The 11,632-nt window shown below is 42.0% G+C and overlaps 1 protein-coding gene across 2 annotated transcripts; it reads left to right on the forward strand.

The window, feature by feature from the left end:
• The first annotated feature begins 1,322 nt into the window (after positions 1–1,322).
• On the forward strand, positions 1,323–11,408 carry LOC108797896 (retinol dehydrogenase 3-like). 2 transcript variants are annotated; one of them, XM_018569593.1, is made up of 7 exons: positions 1,323–1,334; positions 1,995–2,001; positions 2,828–3,154; positions 6,053–6,311; positions 9,126–9,289; positions 10,425–10,427; positions 11,136–11,408. In XM_018569593.1, the coding sequence occupies exons 3-7, from the start codon at positions 2,833–2,835 to the stop codon at positions 11,369–11,371; spliced, it is 984 nt and encodes a 327-aa protein (XP_018425095.1). In that variant the 5' UTR covers positions 1,323–1,334; positions 1,995–2,001; positions 2,828–2,832; the 3' UTR covers positions 11,372–11,408. The 2 variants fall into 2 exon arrangements, with proteins under 2 accessions (XP_018425095.1, XP_018425096.1); XM_018569594.1 differs by lacking the exon at positions 10,425–10,427.
• The last annotated feature ends 224 nt before the right edge of the window (positions 11,409–11,632 follow it).

Genomic DNA, 11,632 nt, shown 5'->3' on the forward strand with positions numbered 1-11,632 from the left:
TCAAGGCAATTTAGCGGTTGGGTGTGAATTAGGCCCAAGCTGCCTATTCAAATTCTACTGGTGGGCATCTGTCTCCATTATTCTACTGGTCAATGAATTATAAAATATCTGTTGATACGGATTCCCTCTATAAATTGATATCATAGGCAGGTTTGCAAATATGTGTTGAGTTAAAATTGAGAATGCATGATAACGCACATTTACTGTGTGTTTCATTTATATGCATTAAAAATTGTGAATAGAACAGAGTTTACATTACCCACAAAGTAATTCTACTCACTCAAATAGTAGGCAGAAGTGTGTTATATGAATGGGAATTAATATCCACACCACTCACTCGTGGTTTCACAGGAAAGTCCAGCAGGTGCCCACCAGCTGGGCACATATTTGCCTCGCTTGAAACACTCATACTCTGAAAAAAATCCATCCGCACAGCTCTGCTGGAAAACTTTATTCTAACTCACACAGCTTCACATAGTCCCGCCTAAGGTTTTCCCCTCTAACGCGTTTGGCCTAATCACAGGCTTAGTCATAGAGATGAGGGTGGATCAAGGCAAGGAAAGTGACATACTGTATAAACTGTATAAACTCTAATACACAGTTGCTCACAACAAGTTAATTATCATGTTAAAGAGGACATGATCAGCACAATGCAAACCCACAAATCATGTGTGTATATAATTAATAGACAACAATATAACATCTTATTGCTTATTTCATGTATTACTTGATTAAGACATATAAATAACGATAATTTGCTATAACTGCCGACTATTTCAGTGACATATTCCTAATAACTGACCATGGAAAATGTGTGTGTATATAAGGCACTCTCTAACCTAAAACCAACTACATTTAATAAACATTCAAATCCATACATTAGAGTCAATATTAGTTATTGACTAAAATCCACTAGATCGATATGTATAAACATGAAATATGTGAGGCTGTGCAAGTTACAATACAGCTTTTCCACAGAACTCAGTTGTGTGCTGCCAGATGTTTCCCAGCATGTAAGTATTAATGGGAATTAGTTGCGTGTGACTTTTGGGTGTGTCAATCAGATAATGTATGATTAGCTATTTTTATTAGCGTTGCTTCCAAATGAGAAACTCTAAAAGTGTACCTGTAATGTGAAAAATATATGGGCTGTTGTTACATGTCTCTTTCTGAAAATACTAGTTGCCAAGAATTGCAAACCAATGCTCCAGAACTGCAAACTGTACTGCTGCATACAGGGAATTAAGGAGTATTCGCTTTTTTTTTCCTAATGAGGTCTATGTCACTACTGTTCTCATTTTTAAATGTGCATACCATGTATTATTAACCCCTTCGTGACTGACGACGTACAGTGTACGTCGCCAGCATCGGGGCTGTTTAAACAGACTCCCGGCGACTTTTGCCGCCGGGAGTCTGTTTAAACTTGTAGAGCCGACTGTCGGCAAATTGCATCCAGATCACACAGCTATCACTTCAGGACAGCTAGACGTAATAATACATCCTCATCCTGAAGTGGTTGTAGCCATGATCTCGGTATTGTCTTTTTCAGCAGGAAATGCTTGTCAATAACAAGTGATTTGGGTGGCAATACAGCTGCTGATCACTCGTATCAGCATGCTAATATGGTGTCTTCCCCCGTCCTTGTTTTTTGGGGGCCCCCAATCCTCTGGGGGGGCCCGGGACTATGGTAAACAGTGTCAAGATGGAGAGCGGGAGCAGACCGAAGAACGTCCATTCTCCGGTGTGCTCTGTGATGAATGAAGCAGGAAGTGCTGTGTTCACAGAGCTTCCAGCTTCAGAGCCGTTAGAAGGTGGCTGAAGTGCCAGTTACACAGGCGATCAAGCACATTCCTGTGCTTCAACGTCTATATTGGGGGGCAGGGATATAACAGGGGTCCAATAGACCCCAGATTTCTCCATAAAGAGAACCTGTCCCCTCCAAACACCATCACATAGGGGATTCTTAGTCCCTTTATGATAGCAATAAACTTAAGTGAAAAAGTGTTAAAAAAGTAAAAAATAATAAAAGAAAAAAAAATTAAAACCAGCCCTGCTTTACCTGCCATCTGCATATGAATAAACACGAACATGTAGGGCATGCACATATATGTAAATTACTATTTTTGCCACACATATTGGGTATTGCCCTAAACGGAGTGAGAGCAAAAATTATAGGGCCATAATTCACTGTTACCGCTAAAACGATGAGCAGTAGAGGCATTTAAAGCACTGCCTGTGGACAATTTTGTGTACCATAGTTTTTCACCATAGAACGACACATGCAAATTTATTGCCAGACATGTTTGGTGTCTATTTACTCAATGTGACCCCATCTTTTATTCTTTTACAAAAAAAATGGGTATAATATTGTGTTTGTGTGCACTAAAAAGTGAGAGTTTTTTTCCATAAACATATTGATTTGATAAATATTTGCGCAAATATCATGCAACATGCAGCTATATTTTTTTTATTCCACAAAGCCTCTGCTTTTTAGCAAATATATACTTGTTTAGGGGTGTAAAGTAATTTTCTATACAAAAATTCAGATTTTAGTGTGCAAAAATTTTAAAATTGCTCAGGTAGTAAGGTGGTTAAGGAGACTGTAAATACCCCTGTTTTGTAATGTGCACCAGTGAACTGTACACGGGGGTATTGTACTGCATATGTATGTATCTATGTGCGCACTCACATCTCTAATGAGAAAAATAAAAAAAGTAGAAACTAAAAACAATCTCTAATCAATATTGGTAATTATTCTGTGCTGATTAGAAATTCAGATTTCTTGAAAGGTACTTAATCAGCAGTAATAAAACCATTTTTTTTGCAGAACAAATGTGCATCACGTGGCTCCCTCTGCTGGTGGTGTTGGGTTTGATTCTTCTGTACAGATGGTACAGGCAGAGTCACATACTGGAGAATCTCTCACATAAATATGTTTTTATCACTGGATGTGATTCTGGATTTGGGAACTTGCTGGCTAAGCAGTTGGACAAACGTGGAATGAAGGTCCTGGCTGCTTGTCTGACAAAGACCGGTGCTGAAAATCTGAAGAAGGAGACTTCCAGCAGACTGCAAACAAGAATCCTGGATCTCACTGACAGCAAAAGTGTGAGCTCTGCTGCCGAGTGGGTATCAATCATCGTTGGAAATGAAGGTAATGTTTTACCACATTTGTAACTGGCGTTATTGTTCTTTTTCTTATTGTATAAAATGCCTTAAAGCCTTCAATTGGCACAGTTTACTTTTTTTTGTACAAAAATGCAATGCAATGTTGTAACTATCACCGTGTCCTTAAGCAGAAGCCTGCTCAGTCCAGGTACTGACAAGATGCCCCGCCTCCTGCAGAGCCCGCACTGTACTGAGAGCTGCGCATTCTTTGTGACAGTCTCTGCATGAGTCAGTGTGAGGTAGCCTCCGTGCCGCTTCAATGAAGGCCCAGCCTGCACGGCATCAAAGGGGCTCGGGGACCACCAAAATATTCTCGCAGACCACTGGTGGAGGGAGGGAGCGGTGCCGCCCACCCCGGCCCGGCTCAGTAATAATATTAATTGTTTCCCCCCCCTACCAAATCTGCCACTGGCCCTGGCGGCGGCGCCCGGGGGGGCATGCCCCCCCTAGCTTCAGCACTGCCCCCAACCACCCACGTGCCTCCCCTTCCCCCACACTGAGCCACTATTACATGACTTCTCCCCACTTTTTCTAGGTCCCGCAGCCTGCTCAGTCCAGGTACTGACAAGATGCCCCGCCTCCTGCAGAGCCCGCACTGTACTGAAAGCTGCGCATTCTTTGTGACAGTCTCTGCTTGAGTCAGTGTGAGGTAGCCTCCGTGCCGCTTCAATGAAGGCCCAGCCTGCATGGCATCAAAGGGGCCCGGGGACCACCAAAATATTCTCGCGGACCACCAGTGGTCCTCGGACCACTGGTTGGCGACCGCTGTCCTTAAGCACATTTTTGCCCTCAACCTGCCAGGCTATTAGTGGCCTTTTCTCTGGAACCCAGTGATTTGTATTAGTGGACAGCATGACTGACCCTATAATGAGGCAGCCTGCCAGCACATATACCCTGGACGACAAGTGAATATACCCTGTCTGCAACCTCCCCCCCCTTTACCATATTAACTCTAATATAAGCCCTCATGAACATTGGTGGACAGAAAATAACATATAATCCTTTTGTAAATTGTGTGATAATAGATGAATGTTGTTCATGTTGTATGTGTGTGTATAGGTATATGCTCATTTTATTAATTTATAAATTTCAGTGCTGTCTTTTCTTTTTTTTTACTCTGACGGCGGCCGGCGACTCAGATATCCTCAGAGAATTAAAAAAAAACAGACAACAGGGAAAGGTTTACTCTGCTAGATTGAGCAGAGTAAACCATTCCGGGAGAAAAAATGTATCTCCCGGGCGGCCAGGAGCCGCTATGTAATAGCGGGAGACTCCCGGAACGTCCGGGAGAGTTGGGATGTCTGTTACCTTATGTATATAGTTGGATTGGAGTTAAAGATGTGTTTCTGGAGTGAGACGAGATAGTAAAGGACCATGTGTATACTGTATCTTTGGAGGATCCTTAACCAGTTGACATCCGCGGTGTTAAACCCCCTTCCCATCCAGGCCATTTTTCAGTATTCAGCGCTGCGGTACTTTGACTGACATTTATTCCGTCATGCAGCGCTGTACTGAAATGAATTTTATACCCTTTTTTGGGGACAGATAGAGCTTTCTTTTGGTGGTATTTATTCACCACTGGGGTTTTTATTTTTTTAAGCACTGTGCCCTTCAGCATGCACTGACCCTGCTCTGTCATTTTACGAGGCCTACCACTTCATGGCTGCTGTTGTTCACAGTTGCTTCCACTTTGTTATAATATCACTAACAGTTGACCGTTAAATATTTAGTAGCAAGGAAATTTCATGGAACACCTGAATCCAATGATTTGGAGGGGTATCCCAATACTTTTGGTAATATAGTGTATATATACAGTATATGTTTTTATGTATACAAGATCTATTAGGCTAGAAGTAATCACTCTAAATGTGTAAATAAGAGCAAATAAAAACACATCCTAACACGCACAGAAGCTGTTTTACCTGCAAATGGATTTGTATTTCTGTCCATCCAGTTCTGAGATTTACATAGCCATGCCAGTCAGTATAGCCAGGCTAGTGACATGACTTTTCTCTACTGAATAGAGAGTACGCTACTGCCCATTATAGTCAAAGTGACAGTATCTTTGTAAAGGGCCACCACCGACCCCGATACTAACCTTGCCAACCCTCCCTTGATGCCCCTTCCACTGCCTTAGATGGCAAAAATACCGGCTGTTTCTAGATATGGGGGAGTATGTGGCATCCTTTCATGTGACAGTGCTTGGATTTAGCAGGGAGTTGCTAGATCCAAGCACATGATAGAGGGGGTGATGTCACCTATCCCCATAGCCTCCAACACCAGCCAACAGTGATGAAAAAAGGAGCAGCACGGAGAAACTAGCAAGGTTTGTTTTAGCAGGTCAAGGGTGGGGGGTTATTACAAAGACATTGTCATTTTCCCTGCACATGCAAGGTAGAAGTGTCTCTTTATGCAACTCAGCTAGGTCACTTCCTTGCCCCCAACCTGTCAACAGTGAAGGATTAGCAGCAGACTGATATAGGCATCTCTATTCCCTCTCCTCCTGTCAGCATTTGCCTTGGCTCAGCCCACCTATTTTGTCCCAACTGCTGTCCCAGCCTCCCCCATTCTAAATGCAACCCTAAAGGGGATTATAAGGAGCTGAATTATATTTGAATGTAGGTACTTTTGTTTCTTTTTTTTTTTTTTAATACATACATAACTGAATTCATTGGGGGTTCTGGAAGCTGGCCCAGGAATAATTTGCATGGCAGTACACACCATCCTGAAATGAGGACTAGACCCCATATTTCTGGGATTTGTGATGGAAGTGAGATATGGACACCTTCTGTGTTAAAAAGGATTTACTGCGTTTGATATAGATTTATTATGAATGCATTTTCCTGATTTCAGTAATCATAGTTCTTTTTCTCATGCATTACAGGGCTTTGGGGATTGGTAAACAATGCTGGCTATGCTGTTGGTTTTGCTCCTAATGAGTGGCAAACAAAAGAAGACTTCTCCAAGGTCCTGAATGTGAATCTACTTGGTACAATCGATGTCACCTTGAACTTGCTGCATCTGGTCAGAAAAGCCCGGGGACGCATTGTATATGTATCTAGTGTTGCTGGGAGATTGGCTGTTTTAGGTGGGGGATATTGCCCTTCAAAGTATGGTGTGGAAGCTTTCGCAGACAGTTTAAGGTGAGTTACCATAATTAACTGTAGTAAATAGTTTGTATCATAAAGGTTTTGAAATGCAGCAAGCAAAAGTAGAAACCAGAGATCCAGTCTGTGTGGTGGAGAATATGGTGGCTTGCTAACTTGACAAGATCCAAAGGCAGTTTCCAGATTATCCTACGACCTTGTCATTTTAGGGCAAAGTCAAAGAGTCTCTGTAAAGCCCACCCCTGACCTACTTGTACTTATCTACTTATTACCCCAATGCTCTGGGGAATATATGTTTCCCTCTCATCTTGCAGTGCTCAGGCATAGTAGACATTTGCTGGACCTGTACACTGTCATGACAGGAGGTGATGTTTTTGCACCTTTTAAGCCCTGACGCTCTGCATATTTTGCAGCAGGTGCAATGGAGGAAGGAGCAGTTGGGGAGCATTGTGAAGGTAAGTATATATGGGGGGGGGGTTTAAAAATACTTGGTTGCTATACAATAAATGAGCAAAAAGATGCCTCAACAAGAAGACACAGAACTATAACACAATGTGGTTTAATCTAGCTTTTATGGATACAGAAGATAGGGTATCAGTTTCTTGCAGATGTAGCGCTACTGGTAATCACAGAGACATAACTTAAAGGGAAATGGTACTTTAGCTACTTAATAGCTACATTAATGAATGCTCAAAGTCCATTTACCTACAGTAACATCCCAGAGGCATCCACCTCAGGCGTAGTTTATTTTCTCTGGTTGGTCAGAATGATGGGCACCAGTAACTTTAGTAAAATTAAAAAATAAATGGCTTTATTGCACAGGGAAAATTGGGAAGGAGGGTGAGGTTCGAATCAGGATATCCCACAATACACTGGATCTCATTCTCTGAACTAGGCATCAGTCTCTTTTAGATCTCACACTAAAGTCTCTGGATGTCATCCTTCTAATAACAGACTGTGCTGTTTGGTTTCTATCAGAGCTCAGGCTCCTTGGTGATTGAGGTTCTAGTGGTATCTAAATATTTATTTCCAAATTAGGCAAACATACGAAAGTTCATGTGTATAACTTCCCACTCACCCATCACTCACCACATCTCTATATGTAATAGGACAGATGCAGCTTGTTTCCTCTAGGCTATATACTTGTTTCCTCCACCTGTCATCAGCTTCAGGGGCTCCTCCGAGGAGGGGAGATCCCTACATCTTTCCATGTGCCTAGGAGAGACTCATTAAGCTGACATCCTCACAGGTCAGAAATCCAGGAGGAAAGAGATGGAGCAGGAAGTGGCTCAGATATTTATTAGTTCTCCCAGCAGGTTTCAGCAGGTTTGTCAGTCCTGCTGATTGGCAAGGCTATCAGATATCCATAACACAGGGTCTATCTCTCTAGCACAAGCAAGCTCAAACAGCTCAAGCAACATGTGGCAGAGAAAGCACACTCTGAGCTTAGAAAAAAAACACTTTGTTGAGGTACAGTTAGGTTGGTTACAGCCCACTGCTGACTACAGAATCACAAAAATACAAAAAGGAACTTAGCAAAAATACTACATCCCCTAGTGATTGGAAATATGTAATCTAACTAACATGGTGGGCATGGAAGTCACAAAGCTAGGACTGAAATATCCAATATTAAAACAGAGTCACATGAGTCATTCACTAGGCAGGGTCAACATAAACATTCTGTTATCAACAGTGCTGCTGCTAATTGCACACTATTTACTAGGGATGCACTGATTTTTGGTATCGAGAACGAGTACCGATATTTTGCTTTCGGTACTTGCCGATACAGGTGCTTCCGGTGACATGGAGCTGGCTTCCCGGCCAATCAGGAAGCCGGGCGGCGAGTAATGACCCGCCTCCCGTCTTTCGGGTAGCTGGCTCCATGCTGATTGGCTGGAAAGCCGGCTTCCCAGCCAATCAGCATTGAGCCGGCTGTTCGGCCAGTTCGATGCTGATTGGCCCGGGAAGCCAGGCGGCGAGGAATGACCCACCTCCCTGCTTCCTGATTGGCCGGGAAGCTGGCTGCATGCTGATTGGCTGGAAAGCCAGCTTCCCAGCCAATTAGCATTGAGCCGGTTGTTTGGCCACAAGCCGGCTTCCCAACCAATCAGGAAGCTAGGAGGCGGGTCATTACTCGCCACCTGGTTTTCTGGGCAATCAGGAAGCCGGCTCCATGTTCCCCTACGTTACTGCCGGTCAGAGGAAATATTCCTCTCACCAGAAGTTCCGGTATGAGGGAAAGTATCGGAGCATTTGGGCAAGTACGAGTACTCGCCCCAAATACTCGGTATCGGCACCGATACTAGTATCGGTGCATCCCTACTATTTACTATCAGTTGGCCCTGAAAAAGTCAATAATGCGGTGGCGGCGCAAAAGCAGAATTACATCATCCTTCAGTCATTGTAAAGCATTCTGTGCATGACTGACTCATTCAAGGTCCAAATGTTAATATAATAGTGTGTAATCAGCTACGTACACACTACGGCAGGGTCTATTATGCTGTATGCATGTAAATGTTAGCATGAATGTTTATATGTGCACAACATAACCTACGATCAAACGCAGGAATGTGAACACACATTTTTCTACTTTTGGTTTATGCGGCCAAATTCTTACATTATAGCATACAATACTGCTGCATTTAAATTGGTACAAATCATAGAACTGAACACAGCAGATTGTATGCCTGTGTGCATTAACCCTTAAATCTAAAAATGTGTTGTATGCTTTATTTTGCTTTTTAGGTATTACATAATGATAACATTTGGAAGGGCTAACTCATTTGTGCAACATGTATGTTAGACATTTATAGTAAATCTGTTTATTGCATTTGTGTTGCTGTTCTACAGAAGAGAAATGCGTGCATTTGGTGTAAAGGTTTCTATCATAGAGCCAGGAGCTTTTAGAACACCGATAACTGCTTGGGAGTCTCATAAAAATCACCTAATCCAACTATGGGAAAAACTTCCAGGACATATTAAGGAGGACTATGGAGAGAATTACTGCAAGCAAAGTAAGTATAAGTAGGACCCCTTCACACCAGGGTCATCCATTGTGGTGCATTTAAAACTTGTGGTACATTTAACACATGTTACTTAAAGGCAAACCATGCTGGTTACTTTTGAGCATTAAAATGTTTTGAAAATGAGATGAGGTCAGTGCAGAGCTTGTCAATCAATGCAGCAAACCAGCTACATATTTATCTTAGTGATGGATATTCTGCCAGGCAGGCATCTTTATTAAAACCTCAATGCAGTAATAATGAAACTGTAGTTTTTTTTAGTCAATATGTTTTTTTATTATTATTATCAAGTTTATTTTTAGCACAACGGCTTCTAGAGAACCTTCAGAGACCATAGTTTACACAGCTCACCACCTGCTTCCTGCAAGTGGTAGATATTAAATGTTTACCTTGCTGTATCATCTGACCAATTCACTTACCTGTGAGTATTGCTGTTTATGCAGTGAAGGCAGCATGTGTTTTGCAGAATTTTGTCAAGCAGAGGAATAGGTACCTCTTTGTGGACTTCCTAGGGTATTCATTGTAGAGGGCCCAATGGTCTGCAATATGAGGGAGCAGAAGCGGTGCAACAAACTGTGACAAGCTTGCTGAGTATTTTATGTCACCTGTTACCCTGGCAAATGGGAAACATAGCATTTCTTTGATTATTATTGGTTTAAGGAATTATTTTTGAGGAAAAATATATTCTGCCAAAAAGAAGGGGTGTGTTAAGTAATTGCTTAAATAGACTGGGCCTCATTGCAGACATATACATCGCCAAATTGCTGTATACAATGTTATGTAATGCTAGAGAAGACTGTCTGCTTCTACAGAAAATGAGGGCCCTGACTTTGGATATGCTACAAGTTAGAGGGGGACTGGAGATATGCTGCAGATTATAGTGGAAGACCAGGGGAATTTTATATGAGGCTAGCAGGGATTACTGCTATTACCCCTTAAATATACTCCCAATAGAGACTACTGGGGACCAAGGTCCCAAGAACAAACAACATAACACATAACATTACAGCAAACTAAATCCATCTGTCTATTCACTCACATTAGACACAAAACTATTTCAGAAACAAAAAAAAGCACAAGCTACAATTTCTTAGCATACAAAATACCTTTTCTATTTGTCATAGAGCTAGTCAGGGTGAAAATTAATTGGCAATGTGTTCCCAGGTCTGACTCCTCTTATGGTCCTTGTAAAACTTGTGTACTGGATTGAAGAAGAAGGTGGGACAGGCTCTGCACCTTCCTGACCAACATCTCAATGTCCAGCACGGTGTATACATGAGATTGTATACAGCCACAATCTCATGACACACAGCAGGTTGCCAAAGGCGGGCTTTTCTTCCTATGCACTGGCAACCCATTAAATTGTTCCCAATATAATGCAATGACATGCATTGACATACACCTTTATGGTCTTTGTGACGCAACCCAACATAAATAAAACAGACATGAAGTCAATGCCGCAATGCCCCATGTGGATGATTTCATGTGATTTCATGTAGAAACAGCCACTTTTTACAAATATGGTGATTCACAACACATGCGTTGTAGTTCATTATGGCGCACGTGCTACAATGCAACAGTGTGAATGGGCCATTACTGTCTACCTATAACATCCAAGTATTCACTTAACATCTTGGGTTCAAATCACCAATTATAACTTGGGATTATTTCCCATTATGACCTTTTTTGACCAACAACCAATGAGACCTGAAAAAAGTTACATGGAAAACTAACATTATGGCAAACAATCACATCATAGTGAAGTGAGCATAAATATGTGTAATAAATGCTAATACACTAATAAAATGTACTGCTGCAATCATTGCTATCATTACAGGTATCAGTGCTTTAGAAGGATTACTACAAACAACAAATCCAAGGCTATATGAAGTCTCTAACTGTATGGAGCATGCCCTGACTGCTGTTCACCCCTGGACCAGATACTCACCTGGCTTGGACTCCAAACTGTACTTTCTCCCAGTATCTTACCTCCCTACTGCCATCTCTGACTATTTGATTTGTCGGTCTGCTCCCAAACCTGCTCAATGTATATCAGCTGCTGAAAAACACTAGGATCATTGAGTCACTCTTTGAAGAATTGGTCTTAATGCAAAATGCATCCAACAAGAACAAGCTCTTCACTGTGTTATCCAATAAAGAAAAAGCTTGTACTTTTTGTTTAGTCTTCTATTATTTTACACACCAGGGGGGTTACTACCCAGGGCAAAATGAGAAAAGTATTTACGTGGTGGGCCTAGCATGTCATGGTTATTGGTGTCCCACACTTACCTGAATCGTGGGGTACTTCCCCCTGCAGCCTTGGAACGGCAATGT

The sequence above is a fragment of the Nanorana parkeri genome, unplaced genomic scaffold (assembly GCF_000935625.1).
Source record: "Nanorana parkeri isolate BGI_ZX_2015 unplaced genomic scaffold, ASM93562v1 scaffold1364, whole genome shotgun sequence".
In the NCBI taxonomy this organism is placed as follows: domain Eukaryota; kingdom Metazoa; phylum Chordata; class Amphibia; order Anura; family Dicroglossidae; genus Nanorana; species Nanorana parkeri.

Coding starts and splice junctions, on each gene's coding strand:
- LOC108797896 (XM_018569593.1), top strand. CDS start 2,833: ATGTGCATCACGTGGCTCCCTCTGCTGGTGGTGTTGGGTTTGATTCTT. Junction 3,155..6,052: donor AATCATCGTTGGAAATGAAG/GTAATGTTTTAC, acceptor CATGCATTACAG/GGCTTTGGGGATTGGTAAAC. Junction 6,312..9,125: donor GCTTTCGCAGACAGTTTAAG/GTGAGTTACCAT, acceptor GCTGTTCTACAG/AAGAGAAATGCGTGCATTTG.